Source organism: Centrocercus urophasianus, unplaced genomic scaffold, assembly GCF_019232065.1.
Source record: "Centrocercus urophasianus isolate 14NV4802_14NV808 unplaced genomic scaffold, USGS_Curo_1.0 seq_23, whole genome shotgun sequence".
In the NCBI taxonomy this organism is placed as follows: Eukaryota; Metazoa; Chordata; class Aves; order Galliformes; family Phasianidae; genus Centrocercus; species Centrocercus urophasianus.
Window position 1 is genome coordinate 2,826,704 of NW_024884789.1, and position 25,172 is coordinate 2,851,875.

Sequence of the window (25,172 nt, forward strand, 5' to 3'; positions counted from 1 at the left end):
CACAGGGTGTTCAGGCTTGTTGGCTCAGGCTGTGAGGAGTGCAGAATGAGAGACAGCTCTTGGCAAGCTCTGCTCACATGATAAGGTCATTGGAAAGGCAAGTGATGCTTTCATCAACCTGCCTTTCCCCAGTACCGGCACCAGCTTGAGTGAAGACTCACTTTGTGCTCCTGTAGTGTACTGCACACTGCATGATGCCAAGGACAAAAGCTTCCTCCCATATGCACTGAAGCAGTGTTCTTCCAACCAGTGTCTCAGTCTCCGGCTTCCCACCCTTCTTGGCCACGTCGTGTTCCTGTTTTGAACCATTCCATTTAGATTTAATTTAAATTCTCTCTAGGCTAGTGGCAGCTCTCAGGAGAAGGGAGAGCAGGCTGTGTGTAGCTACTGGCTGTCTGCTGCTTCCCAGCAGTTACCAGATAACTTCTGGACGTTCATTACAGTTCTCACAGTTTTGTCCCTCCTTGCTGGGCAGTACTTTGCTGGGGCTGCACATGCTTATTACCAGAGTTAACCAGTCCTAGAAGCTGCCTGAAACCTTGCCTTGTAGGTAAGCCAGCTCAAATGGAGCCAGTCTGTAGCACAGGACATCGTGCAGACTGATGGCTCCGACCATCACTAATGTAGTTTCATGGAAAAGTGGTGCTGCCTATTTGCCATACCTACACAAGAGCCTTTTTGTCCCTGGCACCATTAGCAGATGGGCCAAGAAGTTGTGCCTCAGTGGAATGTTGTCCACAGAGTGCCCTAGACACTAAGAGCTCTCTGAGAATATATGAAGGAACAATATATGCTGGCAGGGCTTGCATGCTCCAGCAGTTGGGGATTGCAAACACATGCTTCAGCTATGCAAGAAATCTCTGACTTGTTCTGAATGCGATTCAGCCTGGGTTTCTTCCCAGGAACATTCCTGTTCTTCACAATTTACCAGTTGCAGGAAGGGGGGTGGAGGAGCAGGATTTTACTAGTACTCAGGACTTTAAGAATAAAGGAGAGGAAAGGGAACAAATCTTACAATGTGTTCCCTGGCCAAATTCCTCTAGAAGGACAGGGTGTGGAGTATGGGTTCCAGGATTTGGCATAATCTCAAGAAAATACGAACTTCAAAATTAAAACCACTTTTAATTTGTCATTTGTTTTTATATAAAGAGTAACTATCTGTTTTTCTGGTTTTTTTTCTTCTTAAGTAATTCAGTCTCTGCTATCACATAGACCAGGCAGCCAGAGCCAAATGGTGCTGCTTGCTGGAAGCCAAGCACAGAACTAGGTCTCTGAACAAGGACACATTATCTCCTCCAGGAGACAGCAGTTCTGTTTAGATCTGCGTTGTGGTTCCAAAGATGAAAGTCTCAATCCTGAGTCACAGCATAGTCGCAAACTTAGTTGTTATAGGTGGGACTAATCTGATGAGCTGGAGATGAGTGATGAATGCTTATTATAATGCCTGCTGTGTTACAAGGAGGAAAAAAAAACTTGCAAGGATGGACATGAGAGCTGTGCTTCTTGCCTGGAAGAAGTCAGAGGTACGGTGTGCCCACAGCTTCACATGCTACTCAGAGGGTTGACAAAATCTGCTTCTCCTTGCAGGCAATAGCAAGCTTCTCTCTGGCCAGCACTACAAGCCACTATGTCCACTGTGTGTGCCCCATGCTGCAGGGCTGGGTGTCACCTTGCAAGTGGGTGTTCCCTTATGTAAGGAAGATGTTGGTCTTGTCTGGGTCCGGTTGCCCCTCAGTTGGGAATTCCCCTACGGACAAGGTGTGAAGCTTTTTGTAAGCCAGGTCTTGTGGCTGCTACTACACAACAGCGTGAACACAGGTTTTGTGTTTCTTTCCAGATGTGACCCCTAAACCATCACTTTGTTCCTTGTTTTCGACACAAGACCCCTCGCGGGCTGTCGGTGGCAGGAGTGCTTGTGTGTGGAACTGCCTGTGGCTGAGTTCGGAACCTGCTGAGCTGGACATGCCCTGCAAACTGGAGAGATCATTCTAAGAGGTGAGGTGGAGCCCAATGCTACCAAACATGCACTTCGAGTAACCTCCATAGCTCAGTTAACTGTATTAAGTATATGCCTGATATTTACTTAACTGAAGTTTTCTTTTCTAAGTGGTGTGCATGGTGTATCTATCTCTTAAACATGTTGCTGTATGTAATTCAATCAAATGTGTACACAGTACTCACGTAAGCTCAGTCACTCCAGACATGGGAGAGTATTATTTTGTTCTATTTGGCTCATACTTCTACATTTAAAATGGAGGGTAACTTTATTGAAATGCAATTCAGTGATACCAGAAGTATCAGTAGATTTCTGTTGCCTCACAGTGCTCTTCTGGAGTCTTTCCCATTTTGTGCTCGACTGAACGGAAGTAACTGGTTGAAATTAAGAAGCAGATGCTAAAGAAGTATTTCTTTAACTTGCACTGTATCAGGGCTATAGTTCAGTATTTGTGAGGGTTCCCACCTCCTCTTTTATTGATTACTCTTCATTCTACATTTTTCTTGTTAATAACCCATACGGCAGAGGAAATGGTTGAATGATTTCCCTCTGACTCGCTTTTATTAATCCCAAATCATGGCTCACAGTTATGGTGATTTATGAATTGCAGCTTTCACCATTGTGAATTCAGGGCAGTTGGAAACCACCGGGTGCCAACCTGAACAGCTGCAGCCCAGCAGCCAGTGCTGGTGAGCCAATGTGCTGGGATGTATGAAACAGCCCTCGGATGGCTGCTTTAATGCAGCATTCAGAGCTGCTTTCAAGTTGTGCGCTCAGCCCCCGGCTTCCCAGCTGAAGGTAGCGGACTGTCGCTGAGCGGTCTAAAATGCTAATAATAGATTTTATTGCGATTAAATAAGTTTTTAGTAGGCTGCTTAAAGGGAAACAAGATACAAGGAATGTGAGCGAAATGAGAATGCTCCTGAAGTCAGCCTGCATAGATGGGGACAAAGCAGAAGGGGTGAAGAGAACAGCAGTTCTGGATTTGGGCAAGATCTTAAAGCAATCACAGGAGAGGGGAGGAGGGAGCCTTGTTCCCGTTCGTGCTCTTTTTGGAAAGCCTGAACCGAGATCTTCGTTTAAGTTTTTTTTTTTCTTTATCGGGATGTGATTAAGTCTGGCTTTTCCTGGGAAGGAGCTCATGTCGGTGTGCAGGCGCCACGTGGGAGCTGCCGGCTCCGCGCGCCCAACCCGCGTGGCGCAACCACGGCGCTCCCGCGGCGCGGGCCCTTTAAGAGGCGCCTCACCCGGCGCTTTCCAGCGCCGACCTCTCAACCAACCTTTGTGCGCTGCCCTTCCCAGCTTCCCATTGGTCAAGTGGCTTTGAGGTCCCGCCTTTCCGCGCTGCCAGCCAATGGAAGACGGAGTCGGGGAGAGACGGAGTTAGGTTGGTGTGCGCGGCCGATGGCCGGCGGGGAGCGCGGGGCCGGGAGACGGGGTGGCGGCGTGGGCCGTCGGGATCGGCGCCGCGGGTCAGGCACCGAGAGCGGCGGGCCGTGACGGCGGGGCTCCGGTCGGGCCGAGGCCCCTCCGAACCGCTTCGCCCGCCCCGGCCGGGCCCGTTCCCCGGGAGGAGGCGGCAGGCCGCGCCGGGCGGACCGAGGGGCCGCGCGGAGCCGCGCGAGGATGCGGGCAGCGCCGCTCCGACCGCGAGCGCGGCCGCAGCGCAGGGCTGAGCGCTGACGGAGGGGCGGCGGGCTGCTGCGGCCTCGTGGGGCGAAGCGCTCCGGCCGTTTCTTGTCGGCGTTCCGCGGGTCGCAGGTACGCGTGGCCGGGGCTCGGAATGCGCGCGGTTTGCGCGTCTCCGTAACGCCGAGCGGTTCTGCGGGGAACTGAGGGCTCCTCAGGTAGCGCCGCTCAGTCCTTAGCGTGTGCGGCTGGGGCTGGACGCGGTGCTCTCGGCCCCGTTGTTCTGAGGGATCGTTGCCGTAGTAAAGATTCCTGCCTTAAGTGAAGGGGTGGCTTTCTCTTTATTTATTGTTAGGAAACGTTAGAATTTGTGACGTGGAGCGAAGCTTTGTCCCGTGGCAGACCTTAAAAAGAGATGGCATCATGAAAAATTGTGACGTCTGTTTTGTTCCAGGTGCTGCTATAGAAGATGAGGCTGAACGAGAGCCGGACCAGACCCTTCCAGGCTCCTGTTTCCATCCACAGCTACCCGGGAGGGCAAGTGTACGTGTTCCCAAATGGCCGCTCTGACTCAGAAGAGTCGTCAGACGAGGAGCTCAACGTCATGGAGCTGCGGCCGAGGGGCAGGGAGCGGCAGTGCAGCAATGCACGGGGCAGAGCTGGGGATGTGGTGCTTCTGGAGAGAGACATCACTGAGGACGACAGTCTGAACAAGCTTGCCCTGCAGTATGGTTGCAAAGTAAGAGCTGTCTCTGTTTGCTTTTGTTTTCTTTACTTTTAGAGATGTTTTGTGCATGCAGAGTACTTCCCAGAATTCTGTATAGGCTCCTTGCTGTCTGACAGCATTTGCCCTGTGTATTTCATGAATGGTCAACAGCTGGGAGAAAGTGAGCTGGAGAAAGGTTAAAAAAAAGAGCTGTTGAGCTAACAGCCATGGAAGATGTCATCCCATGTGGCCTGGCTTACTGGTTAGTTTGGATGACATCAGCAAAGTCATGATTTGTATTTATTTATTCGAGGGCATAAAGTTCAAGCTGAGCACAGAAGTGAGGGAGAGAGCACTGCCCTCTCCAGGGTTACAGGTTTGAAATGAGTTGAACAGCGTTAAGAAATGCTGCTTTGGTGGGGCCTGGGCTAGATTTCCCTTTTTGTTTCTTTTTTTTGAAAAGGATGAGTTTCCATATTGCTGGGAAATGCTGGGTCTGAGATGGACCTACAATAGGAGAGGTACCACTGTGGGTCACAGAGCTGCTGTGCGGGGTCTTCGATGGCTCCTGCAGTACACAGAGGTGCATGTGGCTCAGCCAGCTGCAGGCAGAGAACAGCACACAAAGACTGTCTCTGGAGTTGGAACATACTGAAAAACACACATTCTGAGTTTGATGTGGGGGAAAAATGATGACAGTTTGAATGACCTGATGTGAAGATTAAGAATACCCCATTGCTTAGCAGTTACAGCTTTATTTTTTGAGTCTCCTTTACCTACAAGCTCCTTTATCTACAAGCTAGGCCATGATTAAGAAGTTGCATAATGCAAGCATTTGGACGGTGGCCTGGTTGGTGATAATGACATGGTACTGCTGAACTGTTGCAATATTATTGCACCATCTTGCTTAATAGCACAGCTGTAAGGTACAGCTGAAGCAAGAGGGCTTAGAGAAGCTGAGACAATTCCTCCCCTCCCAATCCCTTAGAAACAAAAACAAAACAAAGGCCCTTGTAGGTTCTGCTGAAGCTGGTGCTTGTGAAGGCTGGTAGGGCTTAAAGAGGCTTTGATTGCGAGCAGTGGAGCCGCTGCTGATGATGTAGCAGCCCTGTACTCTTCACAGTCACAACTGTTGCCACTCGTGCCACATCGTAGCAGTTCACTGAACTTAAAGGAAGATTACCAGCAACAGTTGGTTCTCTTAAGAGAGAATGTGAGTGCGGCTCCTGTGGTGTCAGCGAGGAGCACTCAGGCAGTCAGCACACTCCTCCCGCAGCAGAACGCCCTGCCTCCCTCCCTTCAGAAAGCACACTTCTGATTTGTTCCCATTACATTGAAGAGAGATGGAAATCCTTGTGACTGGGGATCTGTGTATTTATTTACAGGCTGACACTGGTCAGTATCAACGTAGTTTGTAGGATTTGCACGGTTAAGCAGCTCCTGAAAGACTACTGGGATGTCAGCAAAGATTTTTAGCTGCAAAAAATGTGGGCGGTGTAAAAATTCCACGATGGGCTTTCCTTGAAATTTCCTTGAAATTCCAGAGAATTTGTTACTGGTTTGAGAGTCATCAGGGCCTGCTTGGGGTGGGAGAATTGAGACAGTGCAAGAAAGTTTTGTTTGTGCAACAGGTAACTTGGCAGAGATGCGGAGCACGACAAACTTCTCATTTTTACTCTTGACCACGTATAGTCTGGGCCTGCTTTTGGCATAGTTTTCAGCTGGGACAAGAGGAGCTCACTGCAGCCAAAAATGAGTACAAATAATAAGCCTGAATGGCTTGCTCAGCCCAGTGCTGTACATTTTTCCCACCAGCTTTGTTGTTTTTGTGTGAGTGCTGCTCTACTTTCCGTTTCTAGAGCTTTAGCGCAGCGTTGCAGTTTGATTGCAGACACTGCAGGGGATGTTTACTGTCCCAGTAATCTGTTTTCATTGGAAGAAAACAGAAAATTGAGGCACAGCTTCAGTTAGGAGGCTTAGTGTCAGATTGTTATTTCATAACAAAGTAATTGTGGAGAGTTTAATTCCTGATGTTTTGCTGAGGCAAGCTGTGAGGAGTCTGATCCAGCAGCTGAGGATTCCCTTAGCTGCAGGGGCAGCAGATTAGGATCTGCATTAAACACCCCATTTTCAGATATGTCAGGCTGTGCAGAGTAAACACGACGTTCGGGCATCCATCTCCCCTCTCCTTTTCAGTGCAGTCCTGCAGCTCAGCTGTGACATAGCAGACCTGCCTGTTGAACCAGCTCTCCCTAACAACATGGGCTGAAGGGAGCAGAACTATGCAGCTGTGCAGGCAGAGCCCTGCAGGGCAGGGAGCCCTTCCCCCCTGGCTGAGGAGGTCCCTGGGGTTGCCTGCAGGCAGCCATTCTGCAGCCACCAAGGAGAGGGTCGTGTTCCTGCAGCAGCTCTTTGGGAACTGCCATAGGGCTGCCTTCTGCTTACCTGTGTGTTGTCTTTTATAAGGGCAGATCTTTGCTGTGAGCTGTCAAGTGATGTTGGAGCTGACGACACTCATTGCAGGAAGAAGAGCACTTTCTTGGTTTTAATCCTCCTCATGGTTTTACTGGTTTCATTGGTAGCCTGACATTTGTGAGTGTGCAGTGAATGACCATCGTGCAGTAATTTGCTAAACTTCTACAAGAGCAAATCAGACTTTCTGTGTGTGGTGTGTCGGAGGTGTTGGGTCTCTGAGTCAGGTCCTGCTGTTCCCTCTGCTTTGCCTCCTTCAGCCTTTCCTTCAAGATTCTTTCATGTCTGCTTGGCTGCCTTGGTTTGCTGCTTGCAATGGGGCCTGGTTGTTATCTGACAGAGGTTGTAGGGGGTTATCTGTGTACGCTGTATTAAGCTGCCTTCTCTTTACTTAACATTAAATAAGGAAACGCTGCCTTCCTGCTGACTTTGCTTTTTGATACCAGCAGCCCTTGTTGACTTATGCTGTATGTATGGTGTGTACTTTCTTGCTGTTCTCATTGCTGTTTGCGTGACTGAGCTGGGTGCAAACACCAGGCACAGGTGTTGACCCCTGGCTGATGGTCTGTTAGCACACACCAACATCCAGAGCTGCTCACAGGTGGACATTATTGCTTTAAATGTTTATCACCAGGACCTTGTTCCAGCTGTGGAGAAGTGAGCTGCATGGAGCAGTTATGCAGGGGAGAAACTCAGCAGTGTGAGAGGTGCCTGCTGCTCCCTCCCAGCCTGCAGTCTTGCTTGCAGAGCTGCTGTGTGCTCCAGAGATGCTGTTACTGCTTACCTCTTGCTCGCACTGCAATTTTCCCATCACCATCAGCACTTGTCTGCTGTTTAAGGTGTAAGTGCTTTTACAAGGTTTGCTCTAAAGACTCCTCTTGCTATAACTTGGATTTAAAAAGGGAGAGAAAGGGTAACGAAAGCAAAGAGAGGGGAAAAACTTGGTAAGAAAGGCACAACTTACATAAGAGGTGCAAAAGCACTGCGGGGGCCCATGTGGTGGTGGTCCATGCAATGGATGTAACAGGAGCATCTTAAAGCTGCGGGACCTGGAGCATGTCTGCAACCCCTGGAAATCTCTGAAGAACAGTGAACTGCTTGCAAACAGAGCTTGTTTTTATTTTCAGGCTGGTTTTGTAGCCACTTCGTGCTTCAACGCTAGTGAAAGGTTGGGTCGTTTTGAACTCATACGCGATGTCCTTTTTGGATCTTGCAGGTTGCAGACATCAAACGCGTCAACAACTTTATCAGGGAGCAGGACCTGTACGCTTTGAAGTCCATCAAGATCCCTGTGAAGACCCACGGGCTGCTGACAGAGAGCAGCAAGGAGCTGAGGCCGCTCCCGGCTGCGCGCTCCCAGAGCGGCGCGGTGCTGGTGGACGTGCCGGAGCCTGGCGCTGGCGGCAGCGGCTGTGCTGAGAGCGGGCAGCTCGTGGATTATTTCAAAGGCATCGACAAGAGCATCCAGGACGCCGTGCAGGCGGAGGCGCAGCTGAGTGCTGAGCTCTGCGTGGAGCCGCCGGAGAGGCCGCTGGCCGAGCCGGGGAAGCGGGAGAGCAGTAATGGTGCGGACTGTGGAATCCAGTGGTGGAATGCAGTTTTTATTATGCTCTTGGTAGGAATTGTCTTGCCGGTATTTTATATCATCTATTTTAAAACGCAAGAGAATGGCCCGGCGCCCCACACCTCCAACACAACAGCAACCTCAAATATTTCGACAGATGGATTGGAAGGGAAATTACTACAAAGCTCAGTTGTAGAAAAAAATGCTGGGGGGGAGACACAGCCAAATACAGCCTCACCTCCCAGCACGGGCGCCCATAAGACAGTGACTCTGACTCGAGTGCAATCAGGGGGATAACACTACAGATATTATTTTTTTTTAAAGTAGTCAATGTAGTTCTGAGCTTGACTGAACTGGAGATGCGATTTTATGGAAGAATAAGGATGCTCTGTTGCTTGTGAAGACCAGCAGGCAACTGGCTTAACATTTGTGAACTCTGATGAGGGAAAGTATTTTGAAGCAGTTTGCTCTTCTTGCTTGCTTCAGGTATTTCTTAAGAGTGGTTTTGTCTAAGAAGCTGAACCCTTTACTTCTGTGACAGAGTGCAGTATTGGTGTGATTGGAAAGCTGGGGGCTGTTTGTTTTTGTTTTTTTTTTTTAAGAAAATACGTTTTGCTTGGAGTAGAGGTGAGGACTCATCTTTTTCAATGAACTGTCATTTTTCTGTCTTGCAGAGCGTGGCAGCCTTGGCAGGCCTAACCCAAAAAGCAGTGGCTTTTAATTGGTTGGCTGGGGTGTGGCACAGCACAGGGACACCTGTAGCACCTCACCACTACATCTTGCACGCGATGGTTAAGCAGTGGATGGTTTGAATCCTGCAGTGGGGTGGGTGAGGCCAGAGCTTTTGTCCTGGTGGAAGTCCTTCAGAGGCTTCCTGCCAATGTCCGTGCAGGCAGAGCTCATTGAGAGCCCTTGTTCTGTCAGGGTTTTGTCAGTGCTGCAGCGGGCTGGCAGCAGACGTCCACAATATTGTCAGGAGATGGCGAGAACAGAGTAAGGCTTGTGGGATGCTGTGCTCTTCTCAAGGGTTTATTTGGTGTGGGGAAGTCTAGCTGTTACCTGCTTTTGGTTTAAATCCACAGTGGTGCATCTCAGATGTCACATCGCAGTCGAGGACTTGAGTTTCCTTGTTTGTACTCTTCAAATGAGAGTGCTGCTGAGTTCACCTACAAACACCCACAAAGAAGCCCAACGTTGTGTCAGGTAGTCACAGAAAGGTGAATCAGATGCTTTATAGATGGGGACTGGGAAGCTGCTGTATGCTGAACAGTCCTGTCCACTCTGAGTAAATAGGGGGGGTGAATGGAGGTTTGCGTGGCTGAGCTGTATTGTAAGCCTGATACGTGTGCTGTGTCAGTGAACACTACATGCTGGAAGTGAGGAGCAGTGAGGCTTTGGGAGAGAGTTTTGCTGCAGAGAATTGTCCTCAGAACTTTTTATTCAACAAATTCAGGGACTGCAGACAGAGGTAAGCTCTCCTAGAGCTAAATGCTGAGGTACTGCTGTGGCACAGTTGCATGAAATCCCCAGGGAGGGGATCCAGGCTGTAACTCAGCAGCAGCCAGCTGGTTGTGTCATGGGGAGCCTTGGGGCTGTTTGCACAGAGCTGAGCTCCTGCAGGGGAGGCAGAGCTGGTGAGCAGGCACACAGCGTGGCAGTTTGTCTTTGCCCCGCACTGCAGCCTTCCCACCATTTACTGTGTTCCCAGCAAGCTCGAGAAGATGCCTGCAGAAAAAAAGCACAGAGTCCATTTGTGGCAAGCTGCGGAGTCAGACCTGAGCTGCTTGCCTGCTGCAGGCCTTGCAGCAGAGGGCACTGCTGCCTGGGAGCTGTGGAGGGTCTGTCACAGCAAGGGCAGCATTTTTAGGGACCCTGGCTGCGTTGTTGGGCTCTGATGCTGAACCTAATGTCTGTGCATGAACCATGTGCAAGTTGGTTTGGGTTTGTTGGTTGTTTTTCGTGCTGTTTTTTTTTGTTTGTTTGTTTGTTTTCAAAGCCTTTCTTTTGCTGCCTAAAACTGATCAGAAGTGAAGAAGCTGGGTGAGGGGAGCAGCCTTGTGGCACCTTCTGCACAGCACAAAAGGTGTGGGGGGAAAAGAGCGTTACGCGAAGCAGAGCCCTGTGGTTACACCTGTGGTGTTACACCTGCACCGTGGGGCTCCTGCAGCCTTAAAAAGGGCTTAGGAAAGCCTGGGCAAACCTAGGTTGTGAATGAGGGACCTAGAGTGTCTTGTAATGGGGAAAAGAAGGCTCGTATTTTCTTCTGTGAAGGAAAGGTATCCCTTGTGGTTGGGAAGAGGGGAATCGCTACATTTCTAAATCAAGTGAAATGAAATAAAAGCACAAGGGGCACTTACCCACCCCAGACTGCGTGTTGGGTGTTTTTCAGTTTGTTGTCTGTGTGGCGGACAAGCTTTGTTTAGGAAGATGTGTTTTGCAGCAGTAGTGCGGAGCGCTGCAAAATGTAAGCATTCCCAACGTGTGGTGGTGTCACGTTTGTTTTGTGCCACAGCATTTGTTTTGCAGAGGCCGGGCAGCAGCGCTGTGACACGGGCTGCTCACAGCACACAGAACAGAGCGGGGGGTGATGCTGCTGAGGGGCCGTGGGACACGGAGCACAGCAGTGCTGCAGCAGGGAGCGCCAGCGGAGAGGGGCAGGAGGCCGTAAGTACGACCTTGCCTTCTGTTGTTCTGTTCTCTAAGTGCTTTATAACCTTAGAGCGCTTCCGTTAAGTCAGCTGTGGGTACAGCTTGGTAGTGGTACTTCAGGACCCAACCTGATGAGGGTGTTGGGTACTGTGGGGGCAGGAGGGCACGAGTGGGCAGATGTGCTCTGCAAATACGACAGAGGCTGGAGTACACAGTAAAAGCCAGTATCTTTACTTTAGTGAATGCAGGATACAAATATTTTACAACAACCTCTAGCATTTTTCTTAACCATTTGATAAAAAGTTCACTAGAATATTTATTGTATATTGAAGAAAAAACAACACATTCAGGGAAAAAATTGAGATTAACTTATTTTTTTCTTAAAAGATTCGTCTCAAGGATGGCAACAAAGTCCAGCTTGTGCCGCCAAACGGCTTATCATCATTAAACCGTGAACAGCTTCTTTGTGAACTGTTGACTACAAACATTTACCAAATACATAAATCTCTTTTAAAAAAGCCATTTTAAATATAGCAAAGCAGTGTTCTCTTGCACAGCAAAGTGAAGAAAGTTTCTACTAAGATTTAAACGTTTACATTGAAGTCTTTCTTTCACATTCTAATTTAACTTCTTCCCGTGATGGATTGTTAGGAGTTGTTATGTTCCTTATTTACTATGTATTTCTTGTGCGCACAGCAATTCGCAAGGTTGGGATGCTTTAGTGTCCTTGGAGTGAAAGGAAAGGCTGAAGCGTTGTTCTGACAAATCCCTGACGGGGATTTTCAAATACATGTGAATTTAAATACTACAGTGAGAGCTCAGAGATGGAGAGGTGATTTGTCACAACAGAAGATCAGATAGAAATCTGAAGTCACTCAGGCTTCAATGGGTTCAAACTAGGATTGGATTCACTTGAAACTTCAATATATTTACTTAGTTAAAAAAAGTATTTTTCACCTGTTGAAATATCTGTGCTATGTCTTTTTCTCATTATAAAACATCTTTACAATTCCTAAAAAAGTATGTTCCAAAGTTAGTTACCTGTTATTAAAAACCAGGCTTCCCATTTATTCAGTGGCGTGAGGTTCTCCCGCTAGGAGAGAACGTGGCCAAAGTCTCCTGCTGAGTCTGTGGGAGGGGATGGGGCACAGGGCAACACCAGAACAGTCCCATGAGCAGTTCCTAGGAACTTACGTGGTGGTTTTTTAATTCGTAGGTGCAATTTCAATACAAACTCTAACCCTTATGTAGCTTTTTCTTTAAGAAAACAGTAATAGCACTGTTTACAAACCTGCATAGAAATAAAGACTATTGAGATACAGTCAGCAAAGCCATCTCGTAAGGCACACAAGAAAATAGACAGTAAATGTGAATGCAGAACTCCCACTCAGATGTACAGCAAAGTTCATATATGTGCATAAATAATGAAAAAACCACATAACTTCTCCAAGCATCAAAAGGCTCTCTGCAGTGGTCAGTGAATTCGGTCACTTGGGAAATAAACGAGCTGCTGTGAGAAAAGTCTGCCTTTCCTGCAGGCTCCTGCACCTGGGAACTGCAGGACATCACAGCTCAGCCGTGACCCAGGCTGCAGGGGCTCAGGAGTGGCCGTGACAGCAGCAGAGCCGCAGGCACCAGCCTGGTTCTGCAGCCGCACGTCAAAGCCAGCAGCCATGAAGGCGCTGGAGCTGCCCCCACTGCATCACACGGGATTTTTGCTTCTCACACTTCTTAGCTAAAATATCAATTAATTTTTTGAAATCTGGCAAAATTATGTTATAAACAGCAGGGATTACTTACAGGGCTTTCAGTAACAAAACAGCACTGTTGTCTTTCTCTTTTTTTTTTTCCTCAGAACTACCAGCAGTGATTCATTAAGAATTCATTAAGGTCTACTTAATTTGGTTCCCAGAATAAAAGAACACGCAGGAAGGTGATCTGCATGGAGCCAGAGGTGGGAAGGAGGTGCCTCCAAGGCAGCAGCGCTCCTGGAGCAGTGCTGGTTCCCCTGCAGGTGGCTGCTCCCAGCTCCTGCAGTTTGCTGCTGCTCAGGTGCAGCCTTTCCCAGGAGCTGCTGCTGCCCTTCCCTCCCCACAGCTCCATGCAGAGCAAGCCTTGGCCCTGCTGTGCCTCGGGGAAGCAGCAAAGAGGCTCTGCCTGTTTCCTTCCGAAGCCCCTTTATCCCAAACCACTTACCACTTCAGAAACCCTTTGTGCTCATCTGATATGTGTTATTTCCCTATCAGGAGAAATTAGGTCAAGCTTTTTCCACTGGTTTTTGTTTTTTTTCCTCCTCAGAAGAGGCAGTTTTGAAACGATGCCTCAAGATGTGTTGTAGCAGATTTTTGTATATTTATGCAGGATGAACTTAACGCCGGATTTTTTTTTTTTGCCACTTTGCTATTTATATACATATATATAAAATGTATAATGAAGCTTAACCATACAGCACAGAGATTACAATTGAACGGCACACATTCACCACCAGTGAGGGGGACAAACCCCTTTATACACCCTCTGAAAAATCTGGATAATAATATTAATAATAATTAAAATCCAAAGAAAGTACAGTATATTTAACAAAATAGTAAATATTAAACAGTGAATACTCTACTTAATAAGGACCTCGCCTTTCTCAAGTCGGCGTCAATCCACAAAAATATACTTTTTAATCTGGTGAACGTACAATACATAGGTACTTACACCAAAGGTGATAATATATTTAAGATGCTATATACACAAAGAGTTTGGCTCAAATTTAAATTTACATATAAGTGTTCATGGCTTATTTTTCCCCCAAGGTTCCGCCTGCAAGTTTTTCCTTTTCATCTTTGAAAGCAAAAACTAGAAAGTCAAAATAAGATAAAACTATACTCTACAAAAAAGCTACAACATACAGCTTTGGCTTATATAAATAATTCATAGCAGAATGTGTTCAAAAGTACTGTATATAACTTTATATATAGTCTTCAATTCATTAGGGTATTGTTTTCTTTAATATAAAATATACATGAGCTAAAATCCGTTTCTATATTTTTCAAAGGTATGAACGTAAAAACAAATTTGTCAAACATATTCCAATTATAACTTAATATATTAATTTTATTTTGTTAATGTTCTATTTTCTAGGCTAATATTTTCGGAATATTTCATGCGAGTTCTCTATGTCTCTCTCTCACTTGTTAAAAAAATCACTTCTTTGACCCAATACACTTTTTTTTTTGCACGTGCAAAACAGGTTTTTGTTTTTTTATTTTCTCTAGCATCAGCCCTTCTCCATGCACCCTCTGCAATAGAGACCCATGCCAGGTGGGGTATTATAAAGGTCATTTTATGTACAGTATTGCTTTCTTCTTCCTGCTTTTCTACTGCTCTGCTGCTACAAAGCATTATTTCTTAACTACAAGTAACCATACAGCTTTAATAAAACACACAGGGACGTTACTACAGGCGAGCCCTCTTGGTTTCTGCAATCTAGTGTGGTAGGATTATAATACGGGTACAATGTTTCTTTGCAAAACAGGCTATATCATTAAAACAACAAGTCCAGGTAAGTGCCAGACTAGATCAATACCTACAGGATTGTTCTGTTACGTTTTACCATGGGACATCTGCAGCTATACAAGAAGTTTGTAATAAGTGCCTGATGATTCTGTGTATGCTACACACACTAGCACATATATATGCATGTGAAGATATATATATGCACGTATGTATATACATATAAATATACTTATTTCATGTCCTTATTTATAAATTTAGATATGTCAGGACAGTTCATTTTGAGAACACAAAACTGGAGAGGCAACACTGCGAGTTTATGTCACCCACGTGTCCATCCTCATTCGTTTTACTGACGGACTCTCTCTATCTTCTGAATTCGGCGGCCTTCCCAGCACCACGGGAGAGTGGAAGTCGCTGCGAGGGTCCTCGCGGTCGCTGCCATCGTAGGAGCTGCTGGAGCTGCTGAGGCTGTCGACAGGAGAGCGGCCCAACTCCTGGCGCTGCGGCGGCTGCTGCGGGGGCTGCGGGGGCTGCGGCTGCTGCGGGGGCTGCTGCTGCGGGAACCCCGAGGGAGTGACGCGGTCCCGGGGAGGTGAAATGGGCTCCGATTTGATGTTGATGTTTTGGTTGGTGTTAATGGATAAATTTGAACCCTGAGATATCTGGCTGCCAGTACTGGGAAAAAGAAAACCGAAAGGAGGAAATAAGAAAACATGAGAATGGGAAGGAAAGCGACAGTTCATGCACCTGCCGCGTGGTTCGGCATCCTTGAAGTAAGCATGTAAATAAATGCCACTTCCTGACGTGAAAGAAAGCATCGATTAAAGATCCCAAGTACTTCTATAGATGTTAAAACACAAAGGGCAATAGGCAGCCATTCCAAACACCGAGTTAATCGTGTTGGTGACTTCAGCAAGGAGGTGGGCCTGCAGAGATACAGCAGGTCAGCTTCAGGACCGAGCAAAGGGCCACAAAGGATACATACAGTACAACATGGGCACAGAAGTGCTGCCAGCGGGCCAACTGGAAAAGCAATGTACGCATTGGGGCAGAAAAGAAAGCAAAATGTTTTGTGTTGTATATTTCCCAGTGCAGATCATTCACCTTGAAGTGCCCCGCCATGCAGCACTGCGCTATTACAAATCTACTTACACGAGAGAGCTGAGGGTTGCTGGACCGAGATGGTGCTGCTGCCAGGCAGATACCTGCCCTAAAGACAGCATTCCTGGGGAGTTAAATCCCTGCAAGGCAGACAGGTCTGCGCTAGTCAAGGAGTAATCTGAGGGAAGAACAGATAAAAAAGTGTATTAACAGATTTATTTATATGTACTTACATATACATGCACATATAAATACAGACAGACAAAGGCTTTCCGCCCTGAACAGCTGAAGGCAGGTGGCCCAAAGGAGCCCACAGGTGAACACTTTGATACCTGGAGGAAGTCCTCCCAACTTCTGCAGCACCACAGCAGGACACACAGCACCAGCCGCACTCTGCAATTCCTGCCTACGTGCCACTGCCTTACACAGCTGCTTCTAACCTCACGGGTGCAGCCTTCATGCATGCACGCACACACACACACACATATCTTACAAGTATTTGTTTCTGAAGATTTTAGTCTGCAAGGAAATCTCAAAATGAAACAAAAAAGGAAGCATTAAGACAAGTCATAGAAAGGAATGGTGTTTCTTGCTCTGAACTTACTGAACAAAACCTGACTGGTTCAGCTCCAGATCAAACCTGTACTTCAGATGGGAGGCAGCAATTCCCCAGACACAGTGTGCATCTCCTGGCTGCTGCCTGTGCTACAAAGCATAGTACAGCCCTACAGCCCATCCCCATACCAAGCAGGGAGCAATGCTCATTGCTGCTGGCCCAGCTGCTGAACAGTGAGGACAGGGACTGGCACAGGGACTCACACCTGTGTGTGTGAGCACCCACAGGGTGCTGGGAGCAAAGGCTCTGCAGCTGTGTGTGGATGCAGCCCTACCTTAACACACCGCATTCTCCCTCTTCCCACTACAGTGATTCATTATTTTACATCTGAATAAATGGGCATCTCTGTACCAAATGAACTAATTCACAAAAGAAAAGCATTACTTAGAAATGTAACTTACTTAAATGAGTAATAGGAAAATCAACATGTTCCTGATCACCAGTCAGTGTCAGGCTGTTAGTTCTGCCCAGGCTGTAATGCTCAGACAGTTCTCACTTCTCATTCGCACATGAGGAGTTATTTTCATTTTATCATCACCACCCTCTGCTTTTCTTTCAGGTTCGAAAACAAAGCTGCAAATACTTGTCTGCTTTTAATTACTTTGTAACATCGCTTCCTTAAAATAATTTCTGGCATTCAGAGGGTAAGACAAAATGCTGGCAGTCAAACTTACCGCAGGGTAACTAGAAATTCCATTCACTCAAGTATTATTGTCTGATTGCTGTCCTAGCTTTGTCCTAAAATGCCAAAACCATTACAGTTTATCTCTCTCAGTCTCCCCCTGCCCACATACCAACTCATTCTGTGTGCAACATGTCAGGGTTTTCCTCTCATTGCCCTGTAGAGGGAGGCAAATGCAGTGCCAGCAGCCATGCTGCTCAGAGATGCATGGGCACAGATGCATGAGGACACTGCCAATCCTGGCTGCAGCCCAGCAAACTAAGCTACCTACGCTGCCTTTCTGTTTCTTCTGAGCTGGCATTTGAACCCAGCAGCTATCTGAGATTTACAAGACAAAAAAAATCCAGCCCTCCAGTGATGAAGACATGGACTCAACCTACAGAGCGACCGCAGCCGTAACAATCAGCAACGTGGATGTAGGTGCATTGGCAATAAAAATAGGCAACTATTTTGGTTCAAAGTCAAATTTCTTATTTAAGACCCCTGAAAGGCTCTGTCTAATAGATACAATTTCAAAGTACCTGAGAAACACTAAAGGCTAAAGAGCCTTTCACAAAACACAGCATTACCCAAAGGCGGGGGGCTGGTTTTTAGAATAGTTTCCTAGCAGCAACAGCACCTGGCTGCAGTGTGGGACACCATGTTCACTGTGTGCTGCTCCCAAGCACTCGGTGCACAGCACTGCTCCACTTCCCAGCAGCTGCTGCCACACGGCGCTGCCTCCAACCACTGCACAGCACAGAGGGAACAGCTCAACTGCTCAGGGGCAGGAAAACAGCAGCAGTGCTCTGAGCAGGCACAGGAACTGCTGGCTTACTGCACACAGCGATTAAACAAAACGTATGGACCGTCATCGTAGCAGGAATCACAGCCAGGTCTACACGTCCAGTACATTCATGCTGCAGTTTCTAATCTGAAACAAGAAACTAACAACAATTCTTCACTCAGAGCACTGTTACTGCAGCCCCATCCTGTTCATTGGCCTCTCCAGCCCTTTCCCCTCAGGGCAGCAACCACCTGCACAGGTTCCTCCTGCACTCAGCTGCTCCTGCAGCAGAAACCTTTGACCCTTTCTGCAGCAGAAACCACTGCTGACTGAACAGTCCCTGTTCAAACCAAACCCCTGCATGCAGTGGGTGCAGGGCAGTGCCTCGAAGGCAAACTACGCAGAAAGAGTACTAATAGCAGCTAATGGGCACAGTGATAGTGCTGTAGGGAAGGGGACATGAGACCAAAACAGATTCCAGTTGTTGAGCTGACAGATGGCTACAGGTAGGAACTAACAAAACATCCTGAAGTCCTTTAAAGCTTAAAAAACAGATATCAAAAAACAGCCAATGTATAAAATCCAGCCTTTTTGTCAGGAAAATGATTATGAAGGGATGGCACTCGTTCTGCTCCCTCTTTCAGAACAGACTCCTGACAGTGCCCATCCCTGCAGAACACAAACACAAAAAAGCCTTTGTTTAACTCCAGTTCTAGCTACTTTCTACATACACGAAATAAAGTTTCTTTGGATTTGCCCTGACCTTTGCACAAGGCCGTGCTTTGTTTCCTGCTCTGCCCTCTTGGGCTTTTTTGCCCAGCAGAGCCTTTTGACAGGAGCAAAAGAGAAGACGAAAAGATAAAAGGGAAGAGCTCAGGTACCAGCTGCTCAGCCTGAGCTTTCGCTGCCCACAGGACATGAGACAGCCCTGCACAACTGCAAGTGTGCCCTCTCAAAAAGAATACTGCCATGTTTTACAAAAGTCTTCATTTCTAACACACCATACACTGCCTTTTCTGTTCTTTGGTTTCAGAGCTCAGCAAGCATTACAGACTGCCTCAAATCTCAGTCCACAAGGAATGCTGCACACCACCAGAAGTTTTCTTGCATAAAACAATGTCACCAAAGAAATACATCTATAGACTTATTTGCAGAGTATTTACTACGACTGGATTTAATTCTGCTTGGACTACATACATAATAACTGAAAGCCTACTTAGAAAGACTTCAATGCTGCTATTGCTGACACTACGCTCCCCAGGTCAGAAATTCCTGTTGTAACAGATATTATAGCATTTACATTTGAATGTCCTAGCTAGATTACACCTAAAAAGAACAGCACATTGGGCAACTATTTCCTTTGCTTTTCTACTCGCTTTTAAGCAGCAGCTAACTTAACTCAGACCTAAACTCTTACACTTATCTGCAATGCAGTGTCTCTGTAAGCGCATTTGGAAATTGAACTATGCATCACAGACCAGCCCAAGTCCATCAGGTGTGGCCTATCAAGGAAATGATTATAAAAAACTCCCTTTCCTGTTGCATACAGGCTCTGTGACAATTACAGAACCTCAAGAGCAGGCTGAGTTAACTCCGCTGACGTGGAGACAAAGCAGGAGGCACCACAGTCTGAGCTACATTCCGAATGGACAAACCAACTGTCACGTTACCAAACTATCTGAATCACACTTTGGATAAAAAAGGAGTTTTGAAGTCCTTCAGACACTCCCAGTGATGAAATGCTGACTGTGCCCACCACCAACTCCCCGTCTTGCTCTGGAGAACGCAGCCAAAGAGGAAGGGGCTGCTTCTTGAGAACTGGAAGTCCTCTCTGAATCCAGCTCCCTCGTGCCACGGGAATTCAGCAGAGAGCACGGCTCAGCACGCCCTGAAGTAGCAGCACTGTGTCAGTGTGAGGTTGTCACCTCACAGATGGACATCGAGAACAGCACAGCAATAAGGAAATGCATTCATTGTGTCTCTGCCTGCATTCAACTGTGCACAACTTGACTGAAAGCTTCTTCCATCTGTAAGTCCCAACATTGACACATTCTACATTCAGAAGGCTCATTTCTGGATGAATAAAAGCCTTCATTTCAACTGAGCAGCAAAATAAAGCCAAGTGTCACAGGAATGCAAATTTTCTGGGCTTATGAATCACAAAACCTGGTGCATGTGAGGAATCAAGGCACGCACAATGCTTACCAGTGTTGTAGGCAGTGGGCATGGCCGAGTACACGAGTCCCTGCGGCGGCAAGCTGGGAGTTGTCACTGACACCACGGGGGTGGCGAGGGGCTGCGTGGACTGAGAACTACTTATCCTTTGGGTATTCTATAAACGATGAAAAATAACAGCATGCCTTGTGATATCAGTCAGAGCAACAGAAACTTACGTGCTAATAGAAAAACAGCGCTCACATAAAATGTGTCACTTTGCTTTGTGTTTTAATTAGCAATGCTTAGCTTTCGTCAGGATGGATTTTATAAATGAACCTCAACATTTCAAGACTCAACCAGAAACGATCTCAGCAAACAGAAATGAAAAAGGTAAGACTCACTGGTCCCCTCCTGAGCATGCACATCTCAACAGTGTTCATTTCAGCTGAAGGACAAGAACCAACGCACTTTCTTAGGGATACATACAATTCTCAGAAGTTCTTAAGTGACTGAAGGGGCTCATGCCTTATTTTTGAAGAGGATCTAACGCAGATGGCAAGGTGCAGTTCCAGAGGGAACGGTTTCCAGCTGTTAATCTGACCCGCATCTCAGCTGCCAGCTCTGACCCTGTGCTAACTACACCTGCCCTGACAGCAATGTGGCGATGGCATACGTTTCTGTTGGTAAGACCTCGGCCAGGAAACAATCTGCTGTTCCCATGGTTGCTGAGAAAGCGGTGAAGCACTTGTTATAGTGCAGATACGTTTCAAAGCAAATGACATTTGAGTTAATGCAGAACAACTGTGCCTTCTGACAGGAAAAACAGCCGAATTCCATAGTCTCACATTATCTGTTCTCGCTGTAGGCGTGAGCAGTCTTTCTTTGCCATATACTGGAGTGAACATCTGTAGCAAACATATCACTCACATTAAGCTCTTCAACAAAATTTGCTGTTTAGAAAACCTTACGTTAAATATTGCGCTGAATGCCAGCAGACAGCAAAGTGCTCTGTCACAGACACACAGCTCTCCATGGATGCAATGCTGTGGGGTTTCTTTTTAAGCAAGAGATGCTTCATTTTACTGATAGAGCTCCTAACTTCCCTTTCCTTCCACTTCGTATTTCTACATTCTCAAAGAACATTCCCCATTAAGGGAGCTGGAGTTCACACATTTTTAAGGCTATTGCCTGGAGGCCTGTATCTCCCATATTCCTGAAAAAATGTATCTGCTACAGAAATGGTGGGATTTTTGTCTCTGGTAGAGTTTCACTTCCTAGCTTTAGAAAAGTACGCTGCAGCTAGATATTAAAATCAGTGTAGCACAGCCTTCCAGTGGCTGCCATGCCATGCCTGGCCCCTAACCCTAACCCTCCAGCACTGCAGGAGGGCCCCAAGCCCCACAGCCTGTGGGATCTGTTCCACTTCCCAGGTTCCAAAGCCCTAAAACCACAAAGTGAGTCCCACTGATTTTCTGTACAATTTATCCTTCTAAACCACTTAGGGACTTCTGAAAATCTCCACTAGACCGAGTTTATCTGGCCCTAAGATATGTTATTAGAGCAGATTTTTGTCTGTCAGGAATTGACCTTTTTACAAAGCTTTCTTGGATGGCAGCCTATAAAGTTGGGATTACTGCATAATGGAAAAGTTAGAGGAGTACACTGGGAAACAATCCAGGCCAAAGGATTTCCCCATGGGACTTTTTTGCTTTTCTGAGTGGATAATAAAGGTGGTTTTCAGAGGCGGTTCATTTCTGAGTTACTCTGCCACACAAAGGCACTGAGATGTATCTGGATGTATCCAGCACTCGTTGCTCTTGCAGAGTCAGCCCGTTCCTTAAGCTGTGCACAGGACAGGGGACAGGCAGAGCTGGATGCTTCACACTACCATTTCTGCACTCCACCTTCCGTGTTCGGTTCCAAGCAGACCGAATATGCGCTCACAGCTGCGATGTGGAGCTGCTGTCTGGCACTACGTCAGCATCAGAAAGGAGCACAGCAGGAGCGATTCCCTTACAGGTGCTCTACATACTGCCAAGAGCTTGCAAGGAAGGCGCTGCTGTTTCTCTGTGCCCCCAGCAGCCCGTGGCACAGCCGCTAGAGGGCCCGCTCTCCATGCAGCATCCGCACACCAGCCCTCCTCAGAGCGCATCATTTCGCATCGCAAGGGGTGCAGCAATTCTAGCAGGAGAATGCCTTAATTCAATTGCCTTTGCACAAATCTGATTTCTGACATTTATGCAATGCTATTTTGATTAAGAGTTCCTATGTTGAATTAAAGCTCTCTCGCGCTGGAAACAGACACTCCTTACGAAGGTGAGAAGATGGAGGGGAACTGCTCTGCTAACAAGGCAGCCCAATGGAACTTATCAACTATCACACTGGATTTCAAAAACACATTTCCCCTTACTTTTCTGTATCTATTGCTTATGTGTAAGGAAAAAAACAACCAAAAGCATGCATGTATTAAGAAACATATCTACGTCACTACATTTTCCATGCGTTCATGCAATTAGAGCCTCCTGTTAGCAACAGGTCCATGTTGGAAACCAGATCAAGTCGTACACTATGCAGAGCTTTAGGGCTGCACTGTGATGCAGCACCTCCTGCACGCTTTGTGCTACGGCAGCTGAACAATTTGCAAATTGCTCTAAAAATAAGTTACAAATTATTGCAGCCTTACGTTATTTTCCAGACAGAATGCCAAATGTCAAAACCTTTTGGAAAAAAAAATAGCAAAACACAAATCCCAGGAGTTTCCTTTCAAAAACAAAGTATCATTCCACTGGAAAAAAGGTAGGATAATAGGTTTTGCAATTCTCCATTCCTTTTGGTAAACAGGGAACACCCCTGTGGTTTGATAATCTCACGCAGGATGAAATAATGCTAAACTCAAAAAGGTGACCTCATCAGCAATGATATCATCTCCATGCAATAAGTAATACACAGCACACTTGTGTTACTATCTGAAAGCGTCAGGATTGAAGCCACCTTCTAAAAATATTGCAACAATTTAGGGGATAAGTGGTTGTTTATGTTTCATAAAACAAAGCACATCAAACATGCTATACACATGGACAGTTACTCTGCAAGGCTCTTTTCCAATGTTCCCTCCAAGAAAAACAGAAATCGTTTCAGAAAAAAAATTTACAAATGGAAAGTGCTCAACTTTGGATGTGAATTCAACTTGAATTGGTCCATTTTTAAGTCTGATAAACAATTGCATTTCAATCTGCTACCAAGGGAACACTGGAATTATTTAAAACACATAATGAAACTACAGTTAAACAGAACTGTAGTAAAAAGTTGCTGTCTTGCTGTGTCTCATCAAACAGGAGCCCAGACTCACCAACTCCAATTCATCCTCCTCCGTCTGTACTCAGCAAACAAGAGGGATAACACAGTTACTAACAATAGCATTGCTTCCAAAGATGAAAGAAAAAGTCACGTTTGTGCTTTACATTTTTATTCATGTCAATTAATAATGCGAATTTGCCTCCTGCCTGTGAATAATGCTGGCAGGAAGGACGGCACGTAATGCAGGTCGCTTGATGAGAAATACTGTACCAAAGACACACTTTGGCAAAACTAAAGCAGAAAAAGTAATAAAAGCAAGAACACAACTACACATTGACATCATATGTAAGTATGCAACACAGCTGTTTCTGGCTGCGTTGATGCAATACACAGTGAGCAAACTAACCAAATATTTCTCACATACAATCACTGTGCCATCCCAGCACCTCTAAGAATTCTCCTTCCAAATTCCTCAGAAAGCCAAAAACTATGTGGAATTTTATGTCATTCCTGACAGCAGCACAGTAAGTGGGTACTGTGCACTTCTAACGTTAGAACTGCACCAACACAACGCTCTTTTTGTACCTAATTCTAATTATTTTAAAAATGATTTTCACTTTAAAATCTATCTAGTGCATTTCCTGTCCTCCACACTTCAGTTTTCCTAAAAAAACCCTCAGCTTTACGAATCATTACTCCAAACATAACTGTAGCTTTTGTTATTTGGATTAATTTTGTATTATTCATCGTGAATACCAGTACAAATGTAAGCACTTGTGGTATCTTAAAGACAAAAACAAATTATTTAGAGAGTACTTCTGTTGCTTATATCCTGCTTCTCTTGGTTATGGTTCGTTCTTCCATACACAGAAAAGAAAGAACACCCGTATCAATGTTCAAGAATTCTATGTGACAGGGAAAGACCAAAAGGATTTGGTCAGCCAAATGAAAGGAGGAATAGAACAACTCTTCCTGACAGACCTGTTCTGCCCTCAGTGCTGTGGTTGCTTCATGCCTGACTCAGTACTTGGTGCTACACGAAACCCAGGCTGAGCAAACATTATTACCAACATGCCAAGCTGCATAATAGTATTGAAAGGTACACAAATAGGGCCTGGGACTGATCCTCATCACCCTTTCATGTCTCCATTGAAGATGGGATGCCCAGCATCACACACTGTGCCACGCAGGTTGCACTCCAGTACGTCACACTGAACAGGAGTTTTTCTCAGACCATCATTACCACTGAAGCTATGTTTTGTATCCCACAGACATTACAATCCAGGAAAAACAGGTACAAATTTGCTTTGGAGCATGTTAATGGAGTTTGTATTAGCAATAAAATGAGCCATTCCTGCACAGAATAATGCATAAGCCTTCTTAAAACCCACATCCTCCAAACCAGCTAAGTTCTCAGTGCCAAGTCAGTGAGGCATCAAAACAAAATCCAAATCTAAATCTCTAGGATTGCTCTCTTAACCATGCTTAGGTCAGATTGCTAGCTTACGCTTTAGAAAAAAGGCTTCTCTATTACTGTAACCTACAGTCACAGATGAGACAGTGTCTTCCTATGCGTGTGGGCAAAAGAAGTCGTTTTGACCCCAAATAAAACTAGCTACAGAACAAATGTTTTAACTTACCAGCGGTGGCATCATACCCTTGCTGGAGGGTGGGATGACGACACGGAGGTCCGGTTTGCGATTGTTCATTCCAAGATTACCTCCTCCAGGTGGAGGTGGAGACTTTGTAGGCATGACTTTGCCTAAGCCATTCCCACCGCCAGCAGTGCCGAGCAGGCTTGGTGAAGCTCGAGAATTCACAAACCCATTTCCTGAAAAACAAACGTACCTCAGGACACACATACCTCGAGAGCAGGAGCCACAGCAAATCGTGGTGTGTGCACAAATTATGTAATCTTTCTTTCATGAAACTTCCAGTGCAAACTTCTCACAAGAGGAATGGCACAGAGTAACCAAACAAAAGGCAATGCACCCAGAAGATCAATACATAAAGCTGGTATTACCTTAAGGGCT

The 25,172-nt window shown here is 46.3% G+C and overlaps 2 protein-coding genes across 7 annotated transcripts in view; one reads left to right on the top strand and one right to left on the bottom strand.

Moving 5' to 3' along the window:
- Positions 1–1,837: 1,837 nt before the first annotated feature.
- LYSMD4 (LysM domain containing 4) lies at positions 1,838–10,734 on the top strand. Of its 3 annotated transcripts, none has more exons than XM_042824687.1 (3): positions 1,838–1,995; positions 4,080–4,364; positions 8,020–10,734. In XM_042824687.1, exons 2-3 carry the CDS (start codon positions 4,095–4,097, stop codon positions 8,662–8,664), a joined length of 915 nt encoding a protein of 304 aa, XP_042680621.1. In that variant the 5' UTR covers positions 1,838–1,995; positions 4,080–4,094; the 3' UTR covers positions 8,665–10,734. The 3 variants fall into 3 exon arrangements, with proteins under 3 accessions (XP_042680621.1, XP_042680620.1, XP_042680619.1); XM_042824686.1 differs by lacking the exon at positions 1,838–1,995 and adding an exon at positions 3,299–3,383; XM_042824685.1 differs by lacking the exon at positions 1,838–1,995 and adding an exon at positions 3,666–3,757.
- Positions 10,735–11,224: 490 nt separating this feature from the next.
- The window catches only part of MEF2A (myocyte enhancer factor 2A), a 50,359-nt gene continuing 36,411 nt past the window's right edge, over positions 11,225–25,172 (bottom strand). For all 4 annotated transcript variants that reach the window (XM_042824678.1, XM_042824677.1, XM_042824679.1 and 1 more), the window contains 4 exons: positions 24,780–24,970; positions 19,891–20,017; positions 15,673–15,799; positions 11,225–15,195 (listed from right to left, as the gene is read on the bottom strand). In XM_042824678.1, the coding sequence (XP_042680612.1) occupies positions 14,835–15,195; positions 15,673–15,799; positions 19,891–20,017; positions 24,780–24,970 (806 nt within the window). In that variant the 3' untranslated portion in view covers positions 11,225–14,834. The remainder of the gene's footprint in view (positions 15,196–15,672; positions 15,800–19,890; positions 20,018–24,779; positions 24,971–25,172) is intronic.

Coding starts and splice junctions, on each gene's coding strand:
- LYSMD4 (XM_042824687.1), top strand. CDS start 4,095: ATGAGGCTGAACGAGAGCCGGACCAGACCCTTCCAGGCTCCTGTTTCC. Junction 4,365..8,019: donor CCCTGCAGTATGGTTGCAAA/GTAAGAGCTGTC, acceptor TGGATCTTGCAG/GTTGCAGACATCAAACGCGT.